The sequence below is a fragment of the Cheilinus undulatus genome, linkage group 3, assembly GCF_018320785.1.
Source record: "Cheilinus undulatus linkage group 3, ASM1832078v1, whole genome shotgun sequence".
Classification (NCBI taxonomy): domain Eukaryota; kingdom Metazoa; phylum Chordata; class Actinopteri; order Labriformes; family Labridae; genus Cheilinus; species Cheilinus undulatus.
In genome coordinates, this window is record NC_054867.1 from 36,869,176 (window position 1) to 36,896,765 (window position 27,590).

At 38.9% G+C, this 27,590-nt stretch overlaps 1 protein-coding gene across 15 annotated transcripts in view; it reads right to left on the reverse strand.

Annotated features, from left to right (window-relative positions):
* Positions 1-27,590, reverse strand: part of atp2b2 (ATPase plasma membrane Ca2+ transporting 2) — a 200,267-nt gene that overhangs the window by 84,386 nt on the left and 88,291 nt on the right. For 11 of the 15 annotated variants that reach the window (XR_005991592.1, XR_005991591.1, XM_041781377.1 and 8 more), the window contains one exon: positions 18,698-19,441. Coding sequence is in view for 13 of the 15 variants with exons in the window: in XM_041781377.1 (XP_041637311.1) it covers positions 18,698-18,896 (199 nt within the window). In the remaining 2 variants the exon portion in view is untranslated. Of the gene's footprint in view, positions 1-18,697; positions 19,442-19,573; positions 19,706-27,590 lie in introns of those variants that run through there. The other 4 variants (XM_041781370.1, XM_041781392.1, XM_041781385.1 and 1 more) reach the window with 3 other exon arrangements.

A 27,590-nucleotide genomic window follows, 5' to 3' on the forward strand; every position in this document is an offset into this window, starting at 1 on the left:
CAAAGTAATGAGGTGCTGCTGTTGTATGGTAGTAGAAAACCTGATCTGACATTTGACACTACTTCCCAGCATGTCAACTTGTTGTATATAACAAGACTGCCACCTAAAATTAATAGGTTAAATTCAAGTTATGAAAGCGAGAACATTAACTCTTACATTTTATGGACAAACTATAGAAAGATTTTATTTCTATTTCAAGTTACAGTGTTCTACAAGTACACAACCAGTCATTTAAAATCTAAACTAGAGAAAGAAAGGGGGAAACAATCACACAAAAACAACAACATGATGAATTACAATGTAACTAGAATGGCCGCCTGAAGTCGCAGACCCATGCCTAAGCAGTGCCACCGAGGAACTGACGCTCCCATTGATTACTATGGTGTTCAAAATTTCGAAGTCTGAGAAAAACTGAACGGTTGAGCGGATCATCACCAAAATCTAATCAATTCTTCCCTGTCACTATCCCAACATTCCCTGAAAGTTTGGTGGCGATCCGACTTTCCGTTCTGGAGTTATCTTGTACACATACAAACAAACAAACAAACAAAGATATGGAACCCTTTACACAACCCCCTGCCAATTTCATCGCATGGGTAATAAGATGAGATGAGGGAAAGCAAAAGTATCACAAAAACCTGTAGACACTATAATAAATGAATGTATCCTCAGTGATGTCAGCTATTGGTGTCTGATACAGCATTTGAAGCCCACTGATAGTAGCTGCCACACTGGGTTGCTGTCAATGGATCTCCTTTTGTTAAATCTGCTATAACAGCTACATTGTTTGTATTTTTACATTTCAGTCAAGCATACCAAACAAGAACCTGTACATTACAGTATTATGCACACTCACACAGTCAGACATACAGTAAACTGTTGTGAGTCAGCACCAGGCTCCATGGGAACAGGCCAGTGAAGTCTGGTTTTTGGCATCTGTCCCCTTAATTCAGTCGGGCATCTCTTGGGACAGCTGACTTCACTGCCGGCCATGTACATGACTATGTGTGTGTGAGTGTGTGTTTGCACAGTGAAAAGTGTGTCTACATATCTGGCTGTGATAGTCTCTGACAAGCAAGCAATTTTTCACTGCCTCAAAAAATACTACTTTACAGTATAATATCTGAACAAACACAACACGTAATGTGCTGGCTTCATGGTGGTGCAGTGGTTGGCCCTGCTGCCTCACAGCAAGAACATTTCTGGTTAAAATCCCTGCTGGGCCTTTCATTGTAGAGTTTGTATTTTCTCTTTGCTTGTCTGGTTTCTATCGCGGTACTCAGGCCTTCTCCAACAGACCAATGACATGCTTGCTATGTTAACTGGTGATTCTAAAATTACCCATAGGTGTGAATGTGAGATTGTCTGCTTGTTTGTCTCTGTGACTGACTGGCCACCAGTTCAGGATGTACCCTGCCTCTCACCCAATGACAGCTGGGATTGGCTCCAGCCCCCCTGCATGACGCGGATAATGAAAGGATGGATGGGACTTAATGTGCTGTGTGAAACACTAGTAACATTTTCTAGGTTTAACTGCAGCATTTATAATGATGCAAACCGTTTCAAAACATATAAATCACTCTCAAACTCATCTCATGCTCAGTCTTCTATGAGCAGTATATTTTTCCAAAGGAAAATCAATATAGCACACTGGACTTTCATTTTATATTTATCATCATCAATGTAAAGTGACCAACTTTGAAGATGAAATGCAGCTAAAAGGCCAATTTTCTGACAAAATAAGGCTTGTTTGGTCTAGAAATGCATATTATAGGATATCTAATGGATTAAAGTTCTGTTCCGGTACAGAACCTTGTTTGATCCTTGTCTGGGAAGTTAGCCCACACACTGCTTCTCCAGAGATGGTAAATCAAACTTGGTATAACAGCCAAAGCATCTGAGAAGTGAATGCACTTTAAAACATCCCAGCAGAAATGCCCATAAGCCATTATCATTTTCCCTAAACGTACTTATCGGTTTTCTTTTCAGGTGCATTAAAACATTAGCTCTCCTTGAAGTAAGGAAAACACAAATGTGCCATAGCAACTATGTTAACAAGCACCAGAGTTAAACAGATTTCAGGTAATAAACCACATACAGCAAAAAACAACAACAAAGAAAGGCTAATAGAGAATATAACATTAGGGATAGGCCGATTATCAGCGCCGATATTCAGCATTTTGACGCATATCAGCATCGGCCTGTTTTTTTAAAATCTGACAGCCGATAAGAGATCAATTTAAAACTGGGTTATTTTGGCTCTGATGCAGCCCCACCTCTCTGTCTGGAGTCACTATTCTCTCTCCAGCACAGTTTGTGCTGCAGCATTGTCCCACCCACAGCACCATCTGATTGGTTACACGCAGCGCCACGGCACGGGTAACAGCCAATCAGCAGTGAAAGCTGTGCGCATGCACACGGCGGAGATTAGAGGGGAAAAAGTCATTCTTTCTACAGTGTATGGAAAAAGTTTTGCAGAGAGGAGATGCCCCAGAGAGCAGTTATACGTTTCGAGGGTAAGTTAAGGCAGCAGACACTCCTGAAATTGTAATAAACATCCCAGTCCTCTACAACTCACAACTACTATTAACATTACTGAGAGCCCAGTAACGTTATATAAACATAAGTGGCAGCTCTGCTCGCTCGCAGTCCCACCAGATGTGTCTGTTATTCACTGGAAACAAGGTTTCTGATAATATCGATATGGAAATAGTCCGTGATAGTAGAAGTGTGTGTGTGTGTGTGTGTGTGTGTGTGTGTGTGAGAGAGAGAGAGAGAGAGAGAGAAAGGGAGAATAAAAACCTAATGAACTCCATTCAGTCCAGTTTTATTGCAGGGAAGCACGTTCAGGTGAAGGCTGATTAGCTTTTAGCGTGACGTTAGGCCACCGGCTAGCCCACCGGTCTGCTTTTTCCTCCTCTGGCTCCAGACACTCAGCAGACTTGGACTGTGGGAGAGTGTCTGTTATGGTAGAGAACAGTGTGTGTGTGGAAGCCACATAAGAAACTCTACAACTGACGACTACCAACTTTACTGTTAGCGGCAGCCAGGCAGCTGTCTATTCCTTCTTCTTCTTCTTCTTCGGTTTTACGGCGGTTGGCATCCATCACTTTGGTGCATTACCGCCCCCTGTCTGTTGCTATGATAAACACTGATTATTAAAGTGAAGATGCTGTAGGCTATTTTGTGTTTTTAATGGTTTAATCACTTGAAACAAGGTTGCTGATAATACTGATAGGGAAATAATCAGTGATAATAGTAAGAAGTGTGTTTGTGTGAGAGGGCAATAATGGCTGTTTAACCACCAAGCTATTTTACTTTACATTTTTCTGTGTTGATTGAGAGATCCCAAGCAGCAGAAAATGACATATTGTTAGATAAAGTGTGTCCTGAAGCTGTCTTTGATAGTTTCTTGTAGAGAGGAGTAGGATATTGCTGTTCAAGACTTAAGACATAATGTAACTGCATCATAAAGCCTACATGAACTGCATGGTGTTCAGGAATGAAAAGTCTCTTCTATTGCCATTGTACTTTTTTTTAAGCTATAGTAACATTAATTGATAGTAATGTAGCAGCCTAGTTTTGACAAAGTTAGGTGTTGGAGTTTGTATTATTTGAAATTTTGACGCCAACATTTTCATTTTTACTGCAAACGAATATCGGCTCCAAATATCGGTTATCGGCCTCCTTGACAAGTAATAATAGCTATCGGTATCGGCCCTGAAAAAAATATATCGGTCTAACTCTATATAACATTACTCAGCACTATTAAGACATCTGCAATTTGAAGGCTGTATCAATAAAATAAAACATAAAGAGCCCCTGAAAAAACAGAAAACATGTAAAAAGAAACAATTTCAAGTTATCTTCTCCGACCCTCAATGCAGATTCTTATGGTCACACTTAAGAGTGCAATTTTCACCATTAATTAGCTGCTTATTAGCATGCCAATTAGTCCTTATCAAGAGCCTATTAGTACCTTATTCCACAAGATCATAATTGGTGGCAAGTAGCTAAGAGTTAACTAAGAGTTTCCCCTTTCCTACTTTCCTATTATTGCACATAAATAGCAAATAGGGAAGTTGTTTCACATTAATTATGACCTTTTCTTGGTATGGCCCTTATAAGGTAGTAGTACCACAAGAATAGTTTTCTCCTTTTATTACTCTGAATAAGTATGGCCTATTCACATGAAACAAAGGATACAATTTCTATTCTTTGTAATGTCTAAAAAAAAAAAAAACTCCTAATCAAACATTTTTAATCCTGAATATGTACCCAAACTAAAGTGAGGTCTTGTTCATCATTAATGCTGAGCAGGAAACGTTTCTAATTAGATTACTCAATTAATGAACAGAATCATCAATAAATTACTCGATTACAAAAATAATTAATTACTGCAGCCCAAATGAGACACAACTTCCTAATTTGTTGTAAATATGCAGATTATAGTCTTGTAGAATAAGGTACTAATAAGTTCTTTATAGTGACTAATAAGCAGTGAGTAAGCTACATCTTAGCAGCTAATAAATGGTGAGAATTGTACCCTAGACTAAAGTGTTACCACTCTTACATATCCTCAGCCTGTTTTATTTAACCTTTATTTAACCAGGCTAGTCCCATTGAGATCAAAGATCTCTTTTTCAAGGGAGACCAAGAAGATGACCTGTTTGATTGTGATGTATTCTTAATATACTGAGTAAGGCAGTACAACGAAGCAAAATCAACGTTTCTGATGTCACCGGGAAACTAATTCTGTTAGCCCATTATTGGTGATTTCCATTATGCTAGATTTAAGCTAACCATGTTACAATGCCATTTAGCAGACGCTTTTACCAAATTGATGTACATCTGAGACATAGACAGGTGTTCATGGCATTAATGACCTAAGGCCTAGGGGTCTACATTGGACACTGATTATGCAAAGACCAGCATTTAAAACCCCAATCTTCTGTACTGATGCCAGCGATATAAAAGTAGGGTTTTCCAGCTATCCAGCTAACAAGTGTAGATGTTCATCCTGGCCCATCTATGAGAAAATGAACTTGAAATGCACATCCCTTACATACTACATCTACTACTTCTGTTTATCATCTTTGTTTTTGTTTGAGCGTAAAGACTGTACATATAAAGCTCAATGTAAAAGACAAAGCAAGGCCCTTTGGCGAGATGATACACAAACCAGATAGCTTTGTTTTCCATTTCTGTGCCCATCCTGGCAGCACAAAATGTATATTATTTTCATATGATAACTGCTTATTACAGATCGCACAATAGATTACATTTATAAATGTTAAATAAAGTCAGGCTATTTCATGGACATACTGTAGCATATTTGCAGAAACAACCCTCGAGGCTCCAACACATTCCTTTACCCAGTTAATCCTCTTAATATTCCATATAGAGAGCTACTGGGGGGTGACTGACCACCATGCCAATGCTGCTTAAGTCTGCCTCAAGGTCACTGCTCCTCCACTGGAGAAGAACACCTGTGTGAGTAGTGCTGTGGCTCCATTGCAGAGCAAAATGGCTGTATATCATTTATAATCTGTCCTCTGAGAGCTGTCTCTCCCTTTTTACTCTCCCTTTCCTTTTCTATCTCTTCTATCCCTTTTATAGAGTCACTAGGGGAGGGGGAGAGGATGGAAGGAGAGGAGCAGGAGCAGAGGAGTTGCAGAGCAGGAGAAATTGTCCTTATTAAAGAGACCGCTGCTCCATGTGATAGATCCCTTGTGGGACAGAGATTAAATAGACTGCGTCAGAGGGGAATGTGCTTGCGGTCCTGCGACTGGAGGACACGATAAGTATGATCATCAGGGAGGGAGGGAGTAAAAGAAAGAGAGCAAGAAGGAGAGATTGGATGAGAAAAGAAAAATGGAAGAAAGGAGAGGGTGAAACAACAGGGTTGAGATTAGAGGAGGAGAATGTGCAGAAAATGTCGGAGAAACCAGACTGAAATGTGGACTTTATTTCAACGGAGGGATAAAAAAAGATTAGAAGGAAAACAAGCAGAAGCTGGGTGTGAATGAAGGAAAATGAGAAAGAGCTGAGATGAAATGGGAGAGCAAGCATGAGAGATGTTTTTTTTTTTCAACCCAACTCTGCAGGCACAGAGAGGAGAGAGGGAGAAGCAGAGGAGAAGATGGAGGTGGATGACAGATGCGTGGGGCAAACTGTTTCCTGAGTTATGTATAGAACTCATAAAGTCCTCATCATGGGAGCAGTGGAAAGATATGTAGGAGTGGAAAGAAGAGTAATAGTAGCACAGTCTTGATTTTACAGAAGGAAACTACAGTGTTTTATGTATGCTACAAGATGGACAAGAGGAGACAGCAAAATGGTAAAGGATTTATAAGTAGAAAAATGAGAGGGTGAGTTTATAGATTTTGATCCATCTAACTTTATAGAAAAAACATGTTACAAGGATTTATCATTCATCTTTTTCTTGCATCTCTCCCATCGAATTCTTTCTTTGGGTCTGCTTTTACTTCCAACTTTCCTTCATCTGTGCCCTTTGCGCTAAGGCAATATCACTAAAGAAAAATGGATGCAAACATATAGATTGGTGATTATAGATCTATATATGCAATACTGTGTTGTGTTTGTGTGTTTCTATGTCAACTCATTTATGGTCTGTTGTTGCTGTGTGCATGTGTGTGGTATCAAATGACATTCTGATAAGTGGTCACCCTGTTGAGTGGACTGTTAACACAAGAACCATCAACAGCCTCCTCCCATGAGGAATACAGGCAATGTGTATGATGTATCATGCAGACACAATTCACTAGTGTCATCACTACCAGAAAAAGGAATGCAGAGGAATTCCCCACAGGGATGTGCTACAAACACAACTGTCCAAAATCAACTCATTGTCACCTGCGTTTAAGCCAGACATTTTTTCCACTTGTCAGAACTGCAGTGGCCTGTGATCCTTAGAGTGATTCAATGTAATGCCAAATAATTGCTGTGTTGTCTTTGTTGAAGTAACAGTTCAGAGGCCTTTCTTTTCAAACCAAAATCACCAGGATTAGTGTAGGGATGGTGTGCTACTTTTCTAGCACAATAACATTGTTACCAACTTAGTAAAAGAAGTGAGAACAGAAGAGAGCGATGATGAAGGTTATAGATGTAGAGCAGGTCTATTTAGGCTACGCTGTACACAGGCCCACTGGGAAACCAGCATCCGACCAGCACACAGAAATAGAAATGGGAGCAGTGGAGAGAAAGGATGGAGGAAAGGAAAGGTGTGGTGAGACAGCGTGATGGGTGATAGACAGAGGGAGAGAGAGTCAGGGCAGGTGGAAGGGTTGATGATGAGGGGGAAGCGCAAAGAGGACAGAAAGGGAACGGAAAGAAGAGGCGTGGAGGGACAGAGGAAGTAAGTGCAATGACATTCACAGTTGAGTTTAAAGTGACTGGAAATATTTCACCTATTATTCATGGTAGGAGGTTATCAATAAGAGGTGAAGTATGTAGAAGGAAGACTTTGGAGCTCTACACAAATATGCCCAGTTGACTTCACAAGGCACATTTACTATTTTACTTCTTAGTAAGGAACCTGAAGAGGAGGCTGATGCCTAAGCAGGAGCGTGGCTTGCTTTCAACCATTAAAGATCGTAAAATTGTTTATCTTACATCAAAAAGTTTGCAAATCATGTCTTGTTCTTGCTGTTTTAAAGATTCATCTTGGGACTTTATGCCTTTATTCAGACAGGACAGTGATGGACAGAGTCGGAAACTGGGAGGAGCGATAGTTGGGAATTGCTGGGAATAGGTGGGAAAGGAGCCACAGGCTGGATCTAAACCCACTTCAAGGAAAGCAGCCTTTGTATATGGGGTGTGTAGACCCGACCTCTAGCCTACTGGTGTCTCTAAAGCTGTTTCTGACTATGTAAAACCCTTTAAGTTGCTCTGTGTATGAATGGTGCTTTATAAATAAACCTGACTTACCTTTTCATTTTAAAATTGGACTCAAAAGGAGTGATTTAGACATTGGAAACCTTAAAACTATCACCAAGAAAACAATCCTCATGAACTGTAAGTCAAAACACACCATAAATACCACACACTGGAAAAACCTTCTTCCTGAATACATCTCACTAGACGAACTCTCTAGCCCCACCAAACAGAACTCAAAACCTCAAAATTCAATTCAGCAACCATTCCTCAATTTAATAAACTCATCTTGATACTTTGTCAGTGATTCATATTTGGTTCTCTTTGCTCAAAGTCAATCTAGCTACCCACTGATACTCTTTTTTCCACACACCCACCCACATTAGCTTACCTGCATGTTAAAGTGCTAAGTAAGTGAATGAATAATAATCACACTGTAAGAGGGTGTCCATTGTTTTGATTAATGAAACACCTATAGTACCTTTTTTTGTCTTATTCTCCTCTCTTTTATCTTTTAATTCCTCCTTCAGAATTCCGTGATTGATCATATATGTATGCCAATATACTATTTATACCACATATTATACTGTAAGTTATTTATCATGTTGTTCTTAACATCATCTAAGCCATGTTTACTAATAAACCATGTTCACTTCTTTATTATTATCTTTATTTATTTATTCCTTTTCTTACATGAGCATAACTACATTTATATGCTATTATTTTTCATAATTATTACTACTGCTAGTTATTATTACCATTATTAATTTTGTACCAATAGAAATGAGTCAAAGGGATTAATGTAGATATTGGAAAGAGTAATCTTTTCAAGCATCTTAATTTTATTCAGATTTCACCAGAAAAAGATGGATGTCATTTTCATCCATGTATGGTTAATCTATATGAAGCAACTGATCTAATCATTTATGCAGCAGGCTTGCATGGTTTGGCAAGAATGGAAAATCAGAAGACTTTCTAAAGTCTTAATCTCAATTCAGTTATTTAGGTCATAGCCTTTAAGTTTTAATAATTTTATCTTCTTTGAAAAATCCTGCTTTTTATGCTGTCTAAAGACCCATTGGCCTTAGCTGCTGTTGCCATGGAGAAAAGGTCAGTTTGTTGTGAATGACACGTGCATAGAATTCAAAAAGCTTTGCTGTTACCTAGTTTTTAATTTTTTCATTTGTTTTATTTGACTATACAGATAAATTGTAGAGACACAGAAAATATGTGAAGAGTTAGTGGTGGATAATATGAAGTAAACAGCATCAGGAACAGGTGCTAAACCTGGGATTAGTGATACAAGGGCCTCCTTTACCAACTGAGCTGTAGCAACACTTTATCTAAGACCTTTTTCTTTAAAAGTTTAATGTACCTCTAAGCAGGAACAACTCACCTGTGTGCATGTAGTAACTAAAAAGTTTAAAATATTTCTAAGCTTCAAATATCCTCTTAACTCAAAACAGCTTTAGGCTGAAGAAGAGGGTCGGAGAAATGAGTTGAGGGGTTTTTATATTAAGTCCAATTGTTACATATTGTGTCTAAGATCGACTGCTCTTCACTCCCTAGCAGGTCTGCAACATTTCACTGTGTCTGAGCATGCTTCTATATGCACACAGTGTGACAGTAGCTGGCAGTATGGATGTATTTGGTTATCAAATTTGCCAAGAAGAAGAAAGAAGAAGAAGCAACCATGGCAACTATTTGCGTCAACATTTACTAATGCTCCATGAAAAAAAGGGAGTCCATCCTGTTGCTATGGATGTGTTTGTTATTTCTGAGGTGCCAACAGTTACTCTGGTGACCCAATCAAACAGGCCCATTTTGAGCCCTGACCCTAAGTTTAGGAAAGGCTGAATTAGGGGGTTAAAAAGGAAATTTCAGGATAGTTGGTCATGACAATATGTCCTTAATAAAAGCATTTAATGTGTAAACACTATCTCTATACCTGGAAGATGAAGAGGGATGAGGAGAAGATAACAGGTTTAAATGAGACAAATAGGAGATGCATATGGTAGGAAATCTGGTTATAAATTTGGTATCTCTAATATTTGAAAATGAAATAGTTTCCAACCAGAGTGGGAATGCTGCAGTATTTTACACTTCGTTTTAATTAAAACTGCCCACTACAACTTCCTGCTGTATAAATTCATACTAAGTGCTAACCTTTTACCATGCATGAAACAGAATTTTATTCTTTCACCTTGGAGGGTAAAATCATACTGATGTGCAGCTCAGTTAACAGTGAGCTGAAAGATAGAAAACAGGTGACCATGGTAGTTCTCTCTGTTATTTTTGTTCTGAAGATGATAATATTGATAAACAAACCAGAAGTAAATATTATTAAAAAAGACTGAGCTATACTTGGAAGGGATTCATGCATTAAAACACTGTTCATTTCAAGTATTTTGTTATTTTGTACAAACACGCTGCCAAATCTTAATTGCCTGAAGAGCTTACCACTGTAGTTTTGAGAGTTGGAATGACTCCTTGTGTATAATGTGGTTTCCACTTGTATCCATATTTACTCCTTCTTTCCCGCACGGCCTCTCTAAGTACCCTCCTACCCTCCCTTTCTCACAACATCAAAGACTATCGATGCCCTAAGCACCTCTTCATCCTCCCGACCCTTGAGGAACAGCTTTGCCCTGAGCACTCCCTCACAATTCTTTGCTCCCTACCCAGAAGCACCTGCCAATGTGCTGCTGCTTCCAACAGGCACAGCTGCTCACGGTGCAACTTTCTTCACAAAAGAACAGTTGCACTGTAAGCACCAAACCAACAGCCTTTCCTTCTGTCTCAAGAGAAGCCGGTCATTCCAAGAGCAGTTTCCTGCAGTCCTTTCTAGGAAATTTAGCTGTAGCCTGACATCCCATCTGGTGCCCTGAATGACTCATGCCATTCACCTGCTGGCTGCCTGGGGGAAATGCTAGCTCCTTCACCCCACAGTCACCTACAAGGCAACACACAGGTAACTACAACCAGGGTGAAGAGAGATGGTACAAGGTTACAGGCCACTGAGAAAACTAAAGGGCATGAGAATGATACAAGCGTGGTTCAGAATCACAAACTCCAGTAAAGCATCAAGCATTTATCTCAACATCATATTCATAATCTTCAAAATCTTACCTTACAATTCTGATATGGAAAAAAGGGAAAAAAAAGGAATTTAATCTACAGTGGATGTTTATGATTTAACCTCACTTTAACCCTTATTCATAAAGTCACACCCTCTCTATGGCTTTGGAGAATCCAGTGAAATGAAAAAAGGGGATAGAGGCTTTTAGCTGTTTATTTCTGTCTTGTCATGCTCAGCAACAAAACACAGATGAGCTCACGTTGCATCACATCCAATTATATTGAGGTAAACAAATCTGGTCCACCAACACTTCGTATATCTTTCTTAGATATGAGTTCAGAGAGTATCCCTCCACCCCAGATTCATACAAAGACATCATGTGGTGCAGAAGGTCTGCTCGCTTAAGCAAAGAATGAACAAGGAGAAAAAAGGAAGAATGTCACCATCTGAAGACAAGATTTGAGGTGAAGGGGTGATAGCTCTGCCACTGCTAAGTCACCAGTATTAAAGGAGGAAAATACAGCATGGAGAACTGCTTATTCATAGTAATATCCATAGATTTAAGCCTTGCTTTCTATTTTCATGTCTCATAATAGTGCTTTAGAAAGAAGTGGAAGAGGTGGAAGATAACAACAATTATAAATAATATCAGAAAACATAACAAACTAGTTATTTTATTTTTTCTTTGCTTATTTAAAAAGTGTTGTAATTGTTTGAGACATTCTATCCTTGTAAAAGGTGATGACTGTTCCTTATAAAAGAAGACTAAAATAAAATCCTCTCATAGGTGATAACTCACTGTTGAGAGTCTAAACATCCCAACAATAAAATTAGGCATACTTCTATTCTTGAAGATTTGTGTTTTGTTTATCAATCTCCAAAACATATAGGAATCAGAATCAAGACTGAAAGAACATCATTAGATAGGGGAAACAAGAACTAATAAATTAAAAATATTCTCAACCCTCCACAACATTGTGCTCTTAGATAGTCTTCTAGGGATGCACAGTATTTGATTTTTGCAGATATCCAATATGCTGATATTTCCAAACTCATTTTAGCTGCTACTGATACTGACACAAATATATTCACACCCTTTTCTATTTTAAAGAACACCAAGTGCCTCCGGTGCAAAAACAGGCTGAGTCAGGTGGAGCTGAGAGAGGAGTGAGGAAGTAGAACGTCTCTTAGCAGGTTTACATTTAAGGCTTCATTTAAAATGTTCAAGGCTCACAGTGGGCTTCTTTGAGTGTGTGCAACCACCTATACCTAATGATACACTTATAAATTTCGCAGATATCAAAGGCTGATAATGATTTACACAACTGATATGTACTACCACTATATTAGCTGTAAAATATTTTCAGAAATTTTTGTATCTCCCAATACAGATATTTAATTTTTAAAGCTAATATCTGATGATTCTGATATGATGCAGATTATATCACAAATCCCTAGTCTTCATCGTCAATTTGCTCTTTAAAGCTGATCTGTCCTCAAAGAATCCAACACTTAACACAAACTGAATGTTTCTAACAGGAATATACACTGCCTGGCCAAAAAAAAAAAAAAAAAAAGTCGCTACCAAAAAAAGGTCACACACTCTAATATTTTGTTGGATAGCCTTTAGCTTTGATTGCAGCATTCATTCGCTTTTGATAAGCTTCTGTAATGTCACAAGATTTATTTCCATCCAGTGTTGCATTAATTTTTCACCAAGATCTTGTATTGATGATGGGAGAGTCTGACCACTGCGCAAAGCCTTCTCCAGCACATCCCAAAGATTCTCAAAGGGGTTAAGGTCTGGACCTTGTGGTGGCCAATCCATGTGTGAAAATGATGTCTCATGCTCCCTGAACCACTCTTTCACAATTTGAGCCCAATGAATCCTGGCATTGTCATATTGGAATATGCCTGTGCCATTAGGGAATAAAAAATCCATTGATGGAATAACCTGGTCATTCAGTATATTCAGGTAGTCAGCTGACCTCATTCTTTGGGCACATAATGTTGCTGAACCTAGACCTGACCAACTGCAGCAACCCCAGATCATAGCACTGCCCCCACAGGCTTGTACAGGAGGCACTAGGCATGATGGGTGCATCACTTCACCTGCCTCTCTTCTTACCCTGATGCGCCCATCACTCTGGAACAGGGTAAATCTGGATTTATCAGACCACATGACCTTCTTCCATTCCTCCAGAGTCCAATCTTTATGCTCCCTAGCAAACTGAAGCCTTTTTGTACGGTTAGCCTTACTGATTAGTGGGTTTGACCCTTCTGAAACAGACTTACATCTTTTCCACGACCACAGGATGTGTCTTTTGACATGGTTGTTTAAGAAATGAGAAGTTACTCATTGCATCAGCTGGGGTTAAATAAATTGTTGCCAGCTGAAAGATAATTGCCCATGCAGTAATTATCCAATAGGAGGCTCGCACCTATTTGCTTAGTTAAATCCAGGTGGCGACATTTTTTTTGGCCAGGCAGAGTATTTGTCCAAAAAAAAAAAGAAAACATGGTCAAAACAAAGATTTGTTTACCCAAACCATGACTATATGCTTTGTTTTCTGTTAAGTTGTCTTTGTCTTTGTTGTCCTTTGTGTGCTCATCTCACTTGTGTTTTCCGACTACCGTGCTAAAACACACAGCAAAGTTGATACAAAAATAACTTTACCTACTTCAAAAGTGTACATTTTTAGCTGCTGTCATCATCATTTTCTCTGAATGTTACGGTATAAGGAATTTTTACCACAGTGTATCCTGATCTTTCTCCCTTGTACTACAGTCCCTGGTTGATATTCTTTCATGGCAGAGCCATGATGCATTTACGCTGCAATTGAAGCTATATCCATTCATGAGTTGTTAGTATCATGTGAACGGGCTGCTATAGGTGACAGTATACAGGGCTAATAGGTCAAGCGTGCTCAGGGCCTCTTACCATCAAATGCAGGCCCCTGGGACACATACACATTACAAGCAGCACACATGATGACAGCAAGCAATACAGAATCCCTTCAAGGATAATTACCATGATCATATTTCTAAACTAACATATGTTCTGTGGAGCAACCATGCAGCCACAAGGGGATCCACTCAGCATGAGTACAGAAACACCTGGGATCACTAAAGCAGCAACAGACACCATCACTCCATTTCCACTCAGTGAGTGTTCACTAGGACAATTAAATAATTAAATAAACTCAAAATCATAAATAAAGAGGATAAAAAGAAGCATGCTAGCAGTAGGGCATGATCTTAACCAAAACACTTAAGACTTGGAAAATGTATTTACTAAATAAACACTGGAATATTCAGTGAGAATCTTATTTATACTTATACTACACTCCAAGAGATTCCCACACATTCTTGTTTATCTAATAATTACCAGAATAATTAATGTAACACATACATTTGATACTGTAGTGCACTGAATAATCCAGCAGGCAGTGAACTGCATTTACATACAGCATGAATTAGGTATGCACGATATTATCGGCAGTATATTGGTATCGGCCGACAATAGCTTAAAAAGTTAATTATCGTATCGGCCAATAATAAAATTTACGTTGATTTGTACAGCCAATAATGTGACTCATAATTAAACGAACGCAATGATGCCAGACGTGTGCCAACGACAAACTCAACATGTCGGCTGTGTGAGATAAGTTTGAAGTGTGGGAACAAGACAGCAAAGTAGCTGTTTGCATCGCTTGCAAAGTACATGTGATACGAGGAGGACTCGACAACACACCTTTAACACCCCCACTTTAATTTTGCATAAAAAAGAAAACGTCAACCTGACCACTACAAGGACTTTCTTAAGATAAATGACAAAATTTTGTGACAGGGAAAACTCTCAACTGCCTCTACTTAAGTCATTCCACAAAGCTAAGAAATACAGCAGCAACCACCCAAAGGAAAGGAGATGAACAGAAAAATCATTTAATTTATAGCTCTTGATAATGAGCCCTTCAGCGTGGTAAAATATGCAGGCTTCTGCAGGATAATGATGCAATCAAAGTCCTGCTATGTTATACCTAGCTGGCGTTTATAGCCTTACCTGAACTGCAAAACTTTGTTTCCAGTCACGTAGAGAAGCTCCTTATTAAAGCTAAACATATTAGCATCACCACGGATATATGGACATCAAGCGTTTGTCCTGTTAGCATGTTGAGCCTCACTGCCTCAGTGGATAGATGAGGATTTCACTCTTAAAAAGCCTGTCATACACTCACAGGAGCGCTCACTCAGCAGTTGCAGAGGTTTTTCATAACATGTTTCGGATATGGAAAATAGAGAAAAAGAACATGCATGTTGTCCTACGTGACCACACAAAACCAGCGTTTTTGTGCAATTTTGAGTGAAAGTTTTTAATCTACCAGCCAAACAGTTTTGACTGATTAGAAGTGGGCTTTGGTTGTAACTGCTGTCAAGGAGTTGCTGTTTATAATGTAAGACCCTACAGTGTTATTGAAAAGGTACCTGTAGCTCCACTAAATCTCAGTTAAAGTAAGGGATTTCCTACATGATAATTTCCCATCCAGTTACCACAAATGATAATTTTGTTTAACCAACAAGTCTAAAGACAAGTAGCTATATTCGGCAAGCCAAACTCACATCGTAACAGAGTAAGTGGGTGTGAAGAATCTAACGTATGTTAGCAGTTCTAGCCTAGAAGCCCTTGATCCTCATGCAGGCTGATATCCACATCCCTGTGCTGAATATCGTCACTCATTGCTTTGGCTATATATGAGTATAATGCGCACAGCCTCTAGACAATTTAGCCCCATTTTCTAGATCAAAATAATGCTTGACCACACTTCCTCAAGAGGCTATTTGGGCTATCAGATCACCGTTGTTTACATTTGATTAAAGAGCATTATGGCCACAAGGGAGTATTCAATGACAACAGCTACAGATGCTACTAGTGGTGGGCACGGCATTACTGCTTATAAAGAACAATGCTTGAGATTGTGGGCCTGAACTGGTAGAAAAAGCATTATGAATAAGCTTGGCCAAACTGTAACACTGGTGCAGACTACCAAGGGACCCAAATGTAGTAGTTCAGATGGCTAATCACTAGCATCCTTAATTAATATCATGATTAACATGCTTTATTTCAGAAAAATTCTTCACAATAAAAGTCCCCATGTACTTTTTTGTCAATATGCCTTAATGCTGCAAAAGCCTAGCAGGATATTTACGGCTTTTTAGCTGTAGAAAGCAAACACAACAGATGTCTTAAAACACACACTTCAGTCCACAAGGATTTATTTAGAAGCTACAATGTACTGAGAACTCTCAGTGACTCTAAAAAAAAATCTATCTTCTGAGAATCACATTGCAGATTCCTTTGAGGAGGAGTTCGGGCTTAGCATGTAAATACGTGCCATGTGACATCCCAAAATGAAACACACAATTTTCAGGAGTAACCTATACACCTATACAGGGATTTGTTCCTGGTGATATGATGGAGTTCAGGACCACATGACACTCATGTTGATCCATTCATGGAACACACCATCAATTTGACTCTACAATGAATTTGATACGGGATTTAAAAAAAACTCTACAAAGTTGTCACACACATTGTTAGGTATTACTTGTGAGTTCACAGTGACACCTGCTTTTATTCTGGACTGGTTCTTGTCCCAGCACAACTCAAGTTTCTCTCCTGTGGTGGTTAGTTCTCCTTATCCTGACTTGTCATTGGTCTCTCTCACACCTTGTTGGTTTAAAATTAAAGCCTGAGGTCAGTTATATGCATACAAATTCAGATTTTCCTCTTCTAAATTTATAAGTCTATCATCATGATCCAAATCTAATCATTGATCATGACCTAAACAAGTGGTTATGTCATATCTGGTTTGCTGGTTTTAATGTTTCAGTAATTCCAAACATGCAAAAAAGATTCTTAACCATTAATGATTAATTCATAGCTTTCGTTGAACAAATTCTTCAAGTTAATTTCCTACAAGTTGATTAAGTGGGGTCTCCAGCCTGCAAGTTTTACAACTCAATCTCTTTATGTAAAATTTTCATTTTACTTAAATGTTCATGTTATATTAGTTGCTTTTGGTACTGAAGATTTTTTTTCAGTCATGTATTGTTTGCTAAAATGTGTGGTTCTATGAATGAAATAAGTGGCAAAAGCTGGTAATATTCATGATCTTTCAATTGTTTTCATAAGTTTAATTACTTTAACTTGAGTTTTATTAAAAGTCTGCAGGCTGTGATCCTAGGTTAGTGTTTAGAGCAATGAAAGTTTTTGATATGAGTGTCTAATCAGGATGCTCATGGGGAGGGGGATATGAAATTACAATTTTATGTCTGTTATGATAATTTTATTGCTAGTTTAAATTCAGTTTAATTTCAGTATTGCTGTGACACTGCAGGCATTGCTTCACACTATCTTTGCAAATATGGCGGCAAGACACCCTCCTCCATCTGACTCAATGTGGCTTGCTGCTTTAATTCTCTTCCACCACAAAGAAAAAATAGTTTGATTTTCTATATAACTCTTTACATGTATTTAGTTAAATCATCTTTTATTCCATCACATGTATTGTCCCCTGCTGACCTAGAAGGGGTGCTATTGGATGCAAAGACCAGGGAACACAATCTTCTGTGACCATCAGCCTATAAGGTTACAGGTTAGCTATGATGTCACAAAGGTGGCTACACATGAATACTGATCAAAGATTCCTACATCAGGGGAGGTAGATTGTTTCAGCACTGCCATGAATATTCAATTTACAGATGAAGGCATTAGAGAGGGATGCTTTTCATATGTTTGCAGCAGTTTGGGATGATGTAAGAGAGAATCATTCATAAATGCAGTATGTGTATGAAGCAAAAGTATGGACAGTGTTATAAATAGATGTCTGCATAAATATTTGAATAACCTGAGGAGAATATTATGACATGGAATAGGTAGGTATGCACTGAAATGCATGTGAAAGGGTCTTGGGGTCCAAATGTGGTGCTTTAATGCATTTCTCCACTTGTCTTTAATATTTCATTTTATACCTCTTCATAATTAAAAATAGCACCATGATATAACCACAGTGTCTTTCACTTGTTCAGCTCTTAACAAATGGGTTATTTTCTATATTTTCCAATTACTAAAATTAATACATAGGAAATGGCTGATGTTCTATTTCCAACACATTAACTTAATATTGTGTTTTGCTTTTTATTTCAATCATGCACAGCCCAAATTTGCAGACTCCATAGCGCAACCCACGTGGCTAAAGCTCCACCATGTTGCCCCAGAGACCTGCTCCTTAATAAGGCTCTGGCTGATTGGCTGACAGGATGAAACAAGGACATGAGTGAGTGGATTCAGGGACTGGTCTTGCATTGGAATGGGGGGTGGGGGCTAAACTGACCAGGGATATTTCAATGCATACTAAACAGGTTTCACACTAGCTGGCTGAGAAGAATTTTCATTAGTTCCTCCAAACAGGACTCCCCCCCATATGCTGCTGTGATGCTGTGCTGATGCATGTCTCCAGGTGCTTTACATGATTTGTGCAAGTTTTACATTTCATAGAACAGGTGTACAAGATGTATAATGATTAAAATCTAGTCCAACAATGAATACATTAAAGATCATCACTCTTAGTAGAACACATTCCTCAAGATAAGATCTTCCACACAATACAGACCAATGCACATACATACTTAGGCTTGCACACAGACAAGCACAGGACTCACCTTCTGTTGGTGAGGTTTTCAGTCGTTTGCACAGTCCCTCTGTGCCCCCATAGTCCTCCTGGAGCTTGACCACCGCCTCTGTGCCACGCAGCTCCATGAGGGAGCGCAGCTCCATGAGCGAGCAGCCGAAGCCTGCTGCATGGTTGCCCTCGTTTCTTTGGTTCTTGGCATAAAAATCACTGTTGGACATGTCCCCCATGATGTCAGCTTGTCAAGTCAGTTAGATAAGTGTTTCTTATTGCTTATAGATCAATCAAAAAGCTTGCACAGGAGAGGGATGAGCTCAGAGTCATCCAAAAAAATCCAAAATTGGTTTCAAGCAGGCAACAACCACCAAAAAGGGAAAAGAATACAACTTGTAGGTTAAGTTGGCAGACAGAACGATTAAAAAGTGGAAAAATCCGGGGGTTAAGTCGAGGAGCAGCTTTGCTGTTACAAGACAGACTATCAGATATCAGCAGACCAAAACCATCATAGAGGAGAAACAGAAGAAGAGGAGAAAGAGCAGCAGCGAAAAAGGAGAGGAGGGGATGATGAGACACAAGTGGGGAGCATCCAGGTGAGCGTTGGACAGCCCCAGTGGTCAGGTCCTGAGAAGGGCAATGATGGTGGTGTCAAGTCCTGTAGGTCTCAGGCTCACCACGGCTGCAGTCCAGACCCGCTCCATGTGTGGCTTCCCATTGCTGCTTTTCTGCTGATGCCTCCGCTGCCTCTGTCTCTACATGGTGGTCTTCCCCATCACTGCTAAAGAGAGAGAGAGAGAGAGAAAGAGAGAGAGGGAGACAGAGAGAAACAGAAAGAGAGCACAATAATGAGAACTGCGTTCTCAGAGCAAGCGAGAATGCAGCGGTAGATGGTGCATGGCTGAAGGACAACCTCTCCTGCTTGCTGCAGTATCTGTGGTTCCACTGTCTCTATCACTGTCGCTGCTAACCTCATTCTGAGGACATGCCAACTGACAGAGAGAGGCAGAGATGATACGGAATAGAGGGAGGGTGGAGAGAAGAGGATGCTCCTTTCTGGTGCAGAGCGGAGAGGAGTTGTGCGCGGGCGGGAGGCTGGGGCTGCTCTGACGACAGAGTGGAGAGGCAGCACGTAACGCTGCGCTGTCACAGGAGGATGGGCTTGGCTGTGGAGCTGTTGCTGCTCTTTCACTGCTATTGCTCTCTCATTCTACAGTGAGTGACCTCTCCTATGCTGTCACTCTCTTCATTTAGGCTTGTTGTCCTGTAATGCCTTGCACTAATGATTTCCCTTCATCTCTCCAGCCCTCTTATCTTCAAACTAAAGTCAGTGTGCAGAGCAGACCTCTAAAGAGGTCAAGGTGGATTAAATAATTCATAGTTTGGGAAGTGATCACTTCAGTTGCAAGTATACTGTCACAGTAACTATTGCTTGGTTTTCCTGTTTCCAATGTTGTCTATAGCACTTGGACCCAAACACACTAATTTCTGCTGTATTTTGAATAACGTATTCGGTATTCAAAACATTTATCTTGGCCCCAAAAACACCAGATAATGAAATTATTTACTAGCACTCAAGTAGTCAGAGATTAATAGCTTTACAGAATATTTCTAGAATCAACATTTTTAAATAAACAGTCATGTGAGTTTAAATTTTTAATAATGTGGCAATGGGGAAAAACAAAAAGCAGTGCTTTCAATAAAGACAACTCATTGCTTTTTTCGACACAAGGTTGGCTTACAAATAATGAAACAGCAGATTTTCTTTAAAGCAAATTTTCATCCCAACCTTCATAAAAACACACATTACAAACCATTAAACTCAGCAGTGTCGATCTGTCACAAGTACTTTACAAGAAAGTGCACATTGCTTCCCTCCCAAAGAAGTTGAATCTAAACAAGGTTTGTCTTTTTAGTTTTTAATTCATAGCAAAATTGGCCTGCTTGTCTTTCCATCTTCATTATTTGTAATGCACAGTACAAATAATGCCAATGATTCCTCCATGATGCGTCCCAAGAGGTCATAATATAAAATAAGCAAAAAGTCCAAGGAGTACCACCTTGAGACCCTTCATTACTCTAAATATTCATTTAAAATCCGCTTAGTCAGCTGAAAACAACAATGCTAAAAGGATGGTCAGTCAATACATTCATTAAGCTAATTTCTTTGGAGGTCATTTGTTTATTTTCTGACAGAGCTCACCTTTGCATTACATTGCACGCCACATTCCTATTTGTAAGGCAGTCCTTGAATAGACCCTGATTCTACAATACAAGATCTTTTTAGAGGTTTGAGGTACATTAAAGCTGCGGTTCTTTGTGCCATGTTTGCACCCAAAAGTGGGTTGCTGAGCTCTTTTGGAATGTGATTGGAAAAACATTTACAGTATGTGTAGCTGAGGTCTTATATAGACACACATCCATACATTTTAATTTACACCATTCCCTCATGACAATTGGTAAATTTTGATTGTTTTCTTAAAACTATGATTTATTTATCTATTTGTCAGTATGGCAAAGCTGTTGTCCACAAAATAATGTGGTAAATCATCCAGGAAGGCCAACATGTTTCTGTCCAGTCTCTTTTTTCAATAGAATGTTTTGTTTCATTTAAGGTCCAATCTGCAACATTTACACTGAATAAACTGGAGTGTTTGAAGACCTTTCAGAAATTTGGTTCAAAGTTCTCATTTAGAAGGAAGTGGTGGGCCCAGATGCTCAACCAGTTAGGAACCACTGCATTAAAGTAAAATAAGAGTGATATTAAACAACAACAGTCTCCGTAATGACTGCTTTTAAGACTGGTGATACCATCATACCTTTAATGTACAAAAAAGGAAATTGGGTGGGCTTGTGAGTTTTGGGACTTTCTCATCGGTTTTTGGATCAAACACAATGCTCTGTATCAGAATCTGTTTGTCCAAGTTTACAGCTACAAATTACAGCAGGCTGCTACACTGCTAAGTTTCTGATTGATGTACAGCCACTAGCTGATATCTGCATGATGAATATAAATAGGACAGAAATGGAGAAAAAGTTGAAGCAGTGCTTGAAACTAAGTAACCAAAAATAATGAAATACCAATGCTTTAGGACCTGTTACTGCCTGAAAGTGTAAAAAAACCTTAATAAAACATATATATATATATTTAGAAAATTTATTTTAATGTGGTTAAAAAAAAATCCCATTAATTTGTGGATCACATGCGGCCTGAAATGTGGTAGATGACCCACTGATCAACTGTGATCTATTTCCCCACAACTGGATTATGAGAGAAAAACTAAACTACAATCAAAGTCCCAGTTTACAAACTGAGTATTTCGAATGCACTTGCAGTGAAGCTTCTTTTAACTGTGATACACACTCAATAAACATTGATACTGGAGAAGTATTTAATGAGATGATCTCAGATAGATCACTGATTAAACCTGGGATTCACAGGAAAACAATGTAAAATCACAAATAATTTGTCCTCATTTAGATGGCAGCATTTCAACATGCAATCAGCTAACCCAGAACTTTTCAAACATGCATCCAAGGCCAGTTATGACTCCATATAAACTTTGTGAGAGAACCCTGGTCGCTGCCAAAGTTACCTTGTGTTGAAAACAGGCGACCAGAACACCCTGTTTAAACAGGATAAATACCATTCTCTCTAGGGGTGGGCGACATATCGAGTATACTTGATGTATCATGGCTAATCACTAATCCTTAAAATACGCCGCAAGATGACTCAGAGATAACAGCGGCAGTAACATTACACGTCACTAAAGACATGAGCCCAGTGGTGTTGAAAAGCCAGGATTGAAAAATCTCATAAAGACACACCACCCAGAATATGTAATTTGCCTGGGCGCAGACATTTGTCTGAAAACTCCCTGCCAGAGTCGTACATGTCAGAGAGAAGACGGCCCAGCAGTGGACAAATGTGATCCACTTCTCCACAACTATGTAGCCTTATCTCAGTCTAACAGTTCAAAACACTGACAACGAGGAGTTAAATGTTCCTGCCTCCAAACACACACACAGGAGAGCTTCTTAAATAATGTCTAAAGATGCTCCCATGTTATGAACTTGTCAGAAACTGGTCCAGCGTTCATCAGCACAGGTAACAGACTAATACAATCACAGCTGAGCCTGAATGGTGGACTACACTTCAGGGTTTTAACCATCAGCTGCATGCAGGGTGGGTGAGTTTTATGTAGGGTTGCTTCACCCTTAATGAGGAAAATAATCATTTTATAATCAGCAATAATAAACATAACACAGGAAACATTTCAAGACTATCTATGCACTGTAAAAGACCAAGTATTTCACAATTTATGTATGTTTGATTTATTAGTGAAAGTTTGAATGGAGGACATTTCAAAGTATCACAATATATATCTTGTATTGGGGTATAGATTTTAGGCAATATCACCCAGCTCTAATTCTCTGTAGTGACAGTAATTGCATTGTTAGATGGACTTTGAAACTTTAATTTAAAGTGGGAAAGTTAACAATTGTTGCTTTCAGAATAGCCATTGTAATAATTAGTATTTTCATTCAAAGGTAAATCTATTCTGACATCAAAGGTAGTGAGCACCTGGACAATTGGTAAACGTGGCACATGTTGCTTAAATCAACCAGACTTACACAGTCAGCAACGTATCTGTCCCGTTTCAAACATCAAGTGTGATGATACAGTACAGATGGGACTTGTAGCAGACACAATTGTGTGCTCAGGAACAGCACTGACCTTGTCACAGCAGGGCTGTGACAGACCCTGCCAACATGTGAATACACATCTGTATCTCCACAGGAACCAGGCCTGGCTGCTAATGAGCTCTAGCCCTTTACTGAAGTGACAAAGTTAGACAGCACTGGCAATGTCACCAGGACAGGTGCAACCTCAAGAACCTGCTAAACATGTCTGTAGAGCAGACTAAACAGAAGTGGGATGCCAGTTAGTGCATTAACTCCAGTTTTATGGCAGTACGATATGAGGCTATTTCTACTATTAAAGTTTCATCATCTTTGGAATTTTTTTTTATCTATTTTGATTTGAAAACTTAACATTTTTCCAACTCATATGACTGTTTATTTATTCTGTGTTATTGCAATGTTTGCAAAATATCAGAGAAATTTTCTGCTACTGGATCAGGGAGGGCATCTTCCATTTAAGGCCAATGACTTGTTTATTTATACCTATATAAAAGAATGATGTGATATTGATTCATGAGATAAATTAGTTAATATAATCCAGTGCTGTTGAGATTTGGCTACTTTTTCTATTAATTAAAAAAAGAAAATATAGACAGCACAGGCCCGGACTGCTTCTTGCTCTCTGTTTTTTCTCCAACCTTTTATGCTGTCCCCCTTTTCTGCCGAACAGGTCCAATCAATGTTGGCGGTTCTCTTTGCATGCCAAGGCAGACATCTGTGCCTGCCAGATCCTCCAAAAATGCTAAATGAAAGCAAACAAATGCTCTCCCAGGAAATTAGATGTGTACGTGTATGTGAGAGAGTGTGACTGAATGGTTAAACAAGCGGCGGGCTAGGAGCGAAACTACATCAGAGGGACAGTGCCACCTTAGTCAGTTAAACCTGTATGGTACCTGTACTGTGCTGGACCAGGGAGGAAGAATTGCATCATACTTTTTTCCAGTAGGCTTTCCTTCTGCAGCTTGTCAGTGAGACAAGCAGCTAACTTGTATACCAGCAGATTTCTGGGAGTCCTATTAATGCTGGCTTGACAACCTGCCTTGACAATTAAGGTCATCAAAAAGTAAGTCTTGGATGGTACAGGTAAACCAAGAAAAGACTGTAGCCATATGAGCAAACCATTAATGCTGACTTTAACAGACAAATAATATGTATAAGCTGTCTTGACTACAGTATTGATCAGCATTATTCCAAGGATACATATAAAGAAGAATTCTGCCCACTATAAGCTCCACAATAAATTTAAGACTTTTTGACCAAAATGGATTTGAAATAAATCAGCCCTAATTCTTGGGAAAGATATGGCAGCTACACCCTCAATGTTCCATTTTTTCAAACATTTCCTTTCTTTAACAGAAAACTAAAAATAAAATTTTATAAATTCAAGCAACATGCAAAATATTGATACAGGCCCCTAGCCATATATACTCATCCCCAACAATAAAAGACTGTATTTCTCCAGATTAAAAACTACCAGATGGACACCTGGATAAGAGCACAGTTGTGTGCAAATTGTGCAAGAAAGAATTTGCCTATCACCGGAGCTCTTCTAGCCTCTGCTGCCACCTCAATGCCAAACATGCTGCAGCTAGCACAGACAACGTTCCTAGTTCAAGCAGGCAGTGTCGCCAATCCACACTTGACAAGATGACTGGGTTCAGAGCCAAAATGATTAAGTCCATGACTGACAAATTAACAAACACACTGGCAAAATGGATTGAAGTGGACTGTCGACCACTCTCGGTTGTACAAGATAAGGGGCTAGAAGCGGTGCTACAAATAGTGTCGTCTGACCCAAATTATGAACTGCCATGCAGAAAGAAAATTTCAAACAATGTAATCATAATATTCCTTATTCATACTGCACTTTATGTTAACACTCAGTGATGAAAATCAACACGATTTTGTTAAGCTCATTTATGTGTCTATTCATTGATTCAGTCATATACCAAAATCCATTTCAATTGAAAAATGTTGCTTCTTGTGTCAAATATTGATATGCAATTAATTGAGATTAATTAATTACAAAGTCTCTACTTAATTAGATTAATTTTTTAACCGAGTCCCACCACTAATTTTATGTTGTGGGATAAAACTTCAAACTCTCTTGAGCATGTGTTCACCACAGACTTTATTTTAGGCATTTAACTGAAAAGTCATTCAAAAATCCCATAGACTTTCAGACAAAGGAACCAGAAGTGCTAAAATGCTAACTCACTTCCGCATTTTAGTTCTCATTCCTGCACCACTCTATTGCCATCATAAAACTTCTAGATACATTGAATATGATTCCTAAACTCTACCAAACCGAAAGTTTTACCACAATTTAATAGATTTACCTGATGTGGAGGCAGTTAAAATAAAAAATCACCAGGAGTGTAATAGTCTTTGTATCTGTCCCACACCATGACAGTTCGGGGGTCACAGTTTGGTGCAAGTAGGCCCACGACGAATATGTCTGAACCATTGGAAAAATAACAGTAAGAAAACAAATGTTACAGTAGTCATCCGCCAGTCTTGGCAGCAATAATACTGGTAAGTGTGGTCGCTAACTGCTATTAAACCACCAACGAAGAAGAGGAAAGAGCTGGCATATTCAAACAATCTAAGAAGAAAAGTGCACCCCCAGCTTCCGCTACAAGAGCGGTAGAGCAGCGAGACCCATGTACCCTTTTCTCCCATTAAAAAAAGAAAAAAAAGAAAAAAAAAAAACCTCTGGATGTGAAAGCTGAGAGGGTGGAAGATATTACCACTGCTAATACATTTTAAAGAATATACATGGACAGGTAGAAGTAGAGAACAGCGATAACAAAAAACAACAACAATGCATATTTAAAATCAGACTCTGTTGTAACGTCCCATCCTGTGTTTGCATGAGCTAGTCTGGGATCCTTCCTTGACACACACGAGTCAGCAAGCTAAGTGGCTTGGTCAGCCTCTTTAACGAATAAAAAAATTCCTAATTTTATTATAAACATCCTTTTAATAAAAACGGTGATGACATTTGGGGTAAGCACCGAGTAATGATGTATCGTTCACAAACAAGCCTGTGTTACGAGCTGGGACTTTTAAGTTAGCTGCTTTGGCAAGCTCCCCTTTGAGTCCCAGTTTCCTCTCCTCCACCCTTTGTTATTATTTAATCCGCATTAAAAATGCCAAACTGGTACCAAATGAAGAGCCATTTGGGTGCTGAACTACCAGCTCTACTGAATTCTATTTTCATGAACACAATATATAAGAGTTTTTTGTGACACTGCTTTTCCATGCTTTAGAAGGATGCTTTTACATACAATTCCTGTCTGCTACCATTTCTCAGTGACTTTTTAAATTTTTTTTTTTTTTTTTTTTCCTTTTTTGCCTAGATATTTCACTACTTTTGGGACACAAAAGAAGCTTAAGAATTAAAAAATATATTTTCACACTTTGGACACTTGGCATAATCCTAAAGAGCTCAAAACATGGCTTTTTTAGCAGTGTTTCTCTATGTTGAAATCCCTTCTTAACCCCGAAGGGTTTTCTCTGTTGCTGTGTGACGTCATCTACAAAGAACCTATAAAGAGGCCTGCCCAGGCCACCACCTAGATCCCCCCCTATTAACTAAGATCATCAACATGGCAAACATGAAATGTAAAGCTATCTGTGAATTTTAAATTTCTGTAATTTACAAAAATATGTTTTTGTTTGTTAACTTTGAGTTCTGACATTGTCGCCATGTAAAGTACTGTACATCTGACAGATGTGAGTATAACTGGCTGCTTTTGAACCCTTTTTTAAACCCTTTTTTATTTTTATTAGACAAAGTAACATGGAGGGAGCATATAGGAACTGCATCTTTAGTTTTAGATTAAACACTTAAAGTCTGTGTGGCTAAGGTTGAGCCATACAGACTACAGCAGGTTGTGGAATGATATTACTAACATTACTTTACTTAATGTTACATTACTGAATGCTATCATGTGCCTATAGTTACCTCCATGATAAAAACATATACAAAATAACCATACTTGAATATCAACAGCTGAAAAATCCTTTTCTCCCTGAAAATTCAGACGTGCAGTAGTGCCCAGTGAATGACATTGCTGTAAGTGTCTGTGTGAAGCAGTGTATGCTGGTTTGCCAGCATGCTGCCAGAAAGTCCTGACCCATAAACAGCAAAGGAGCAGGAGAAAAAGGCTGCAGTCACTTGCTTAAAACTCAAAATCTGTGAAAAACATATACATGACTAA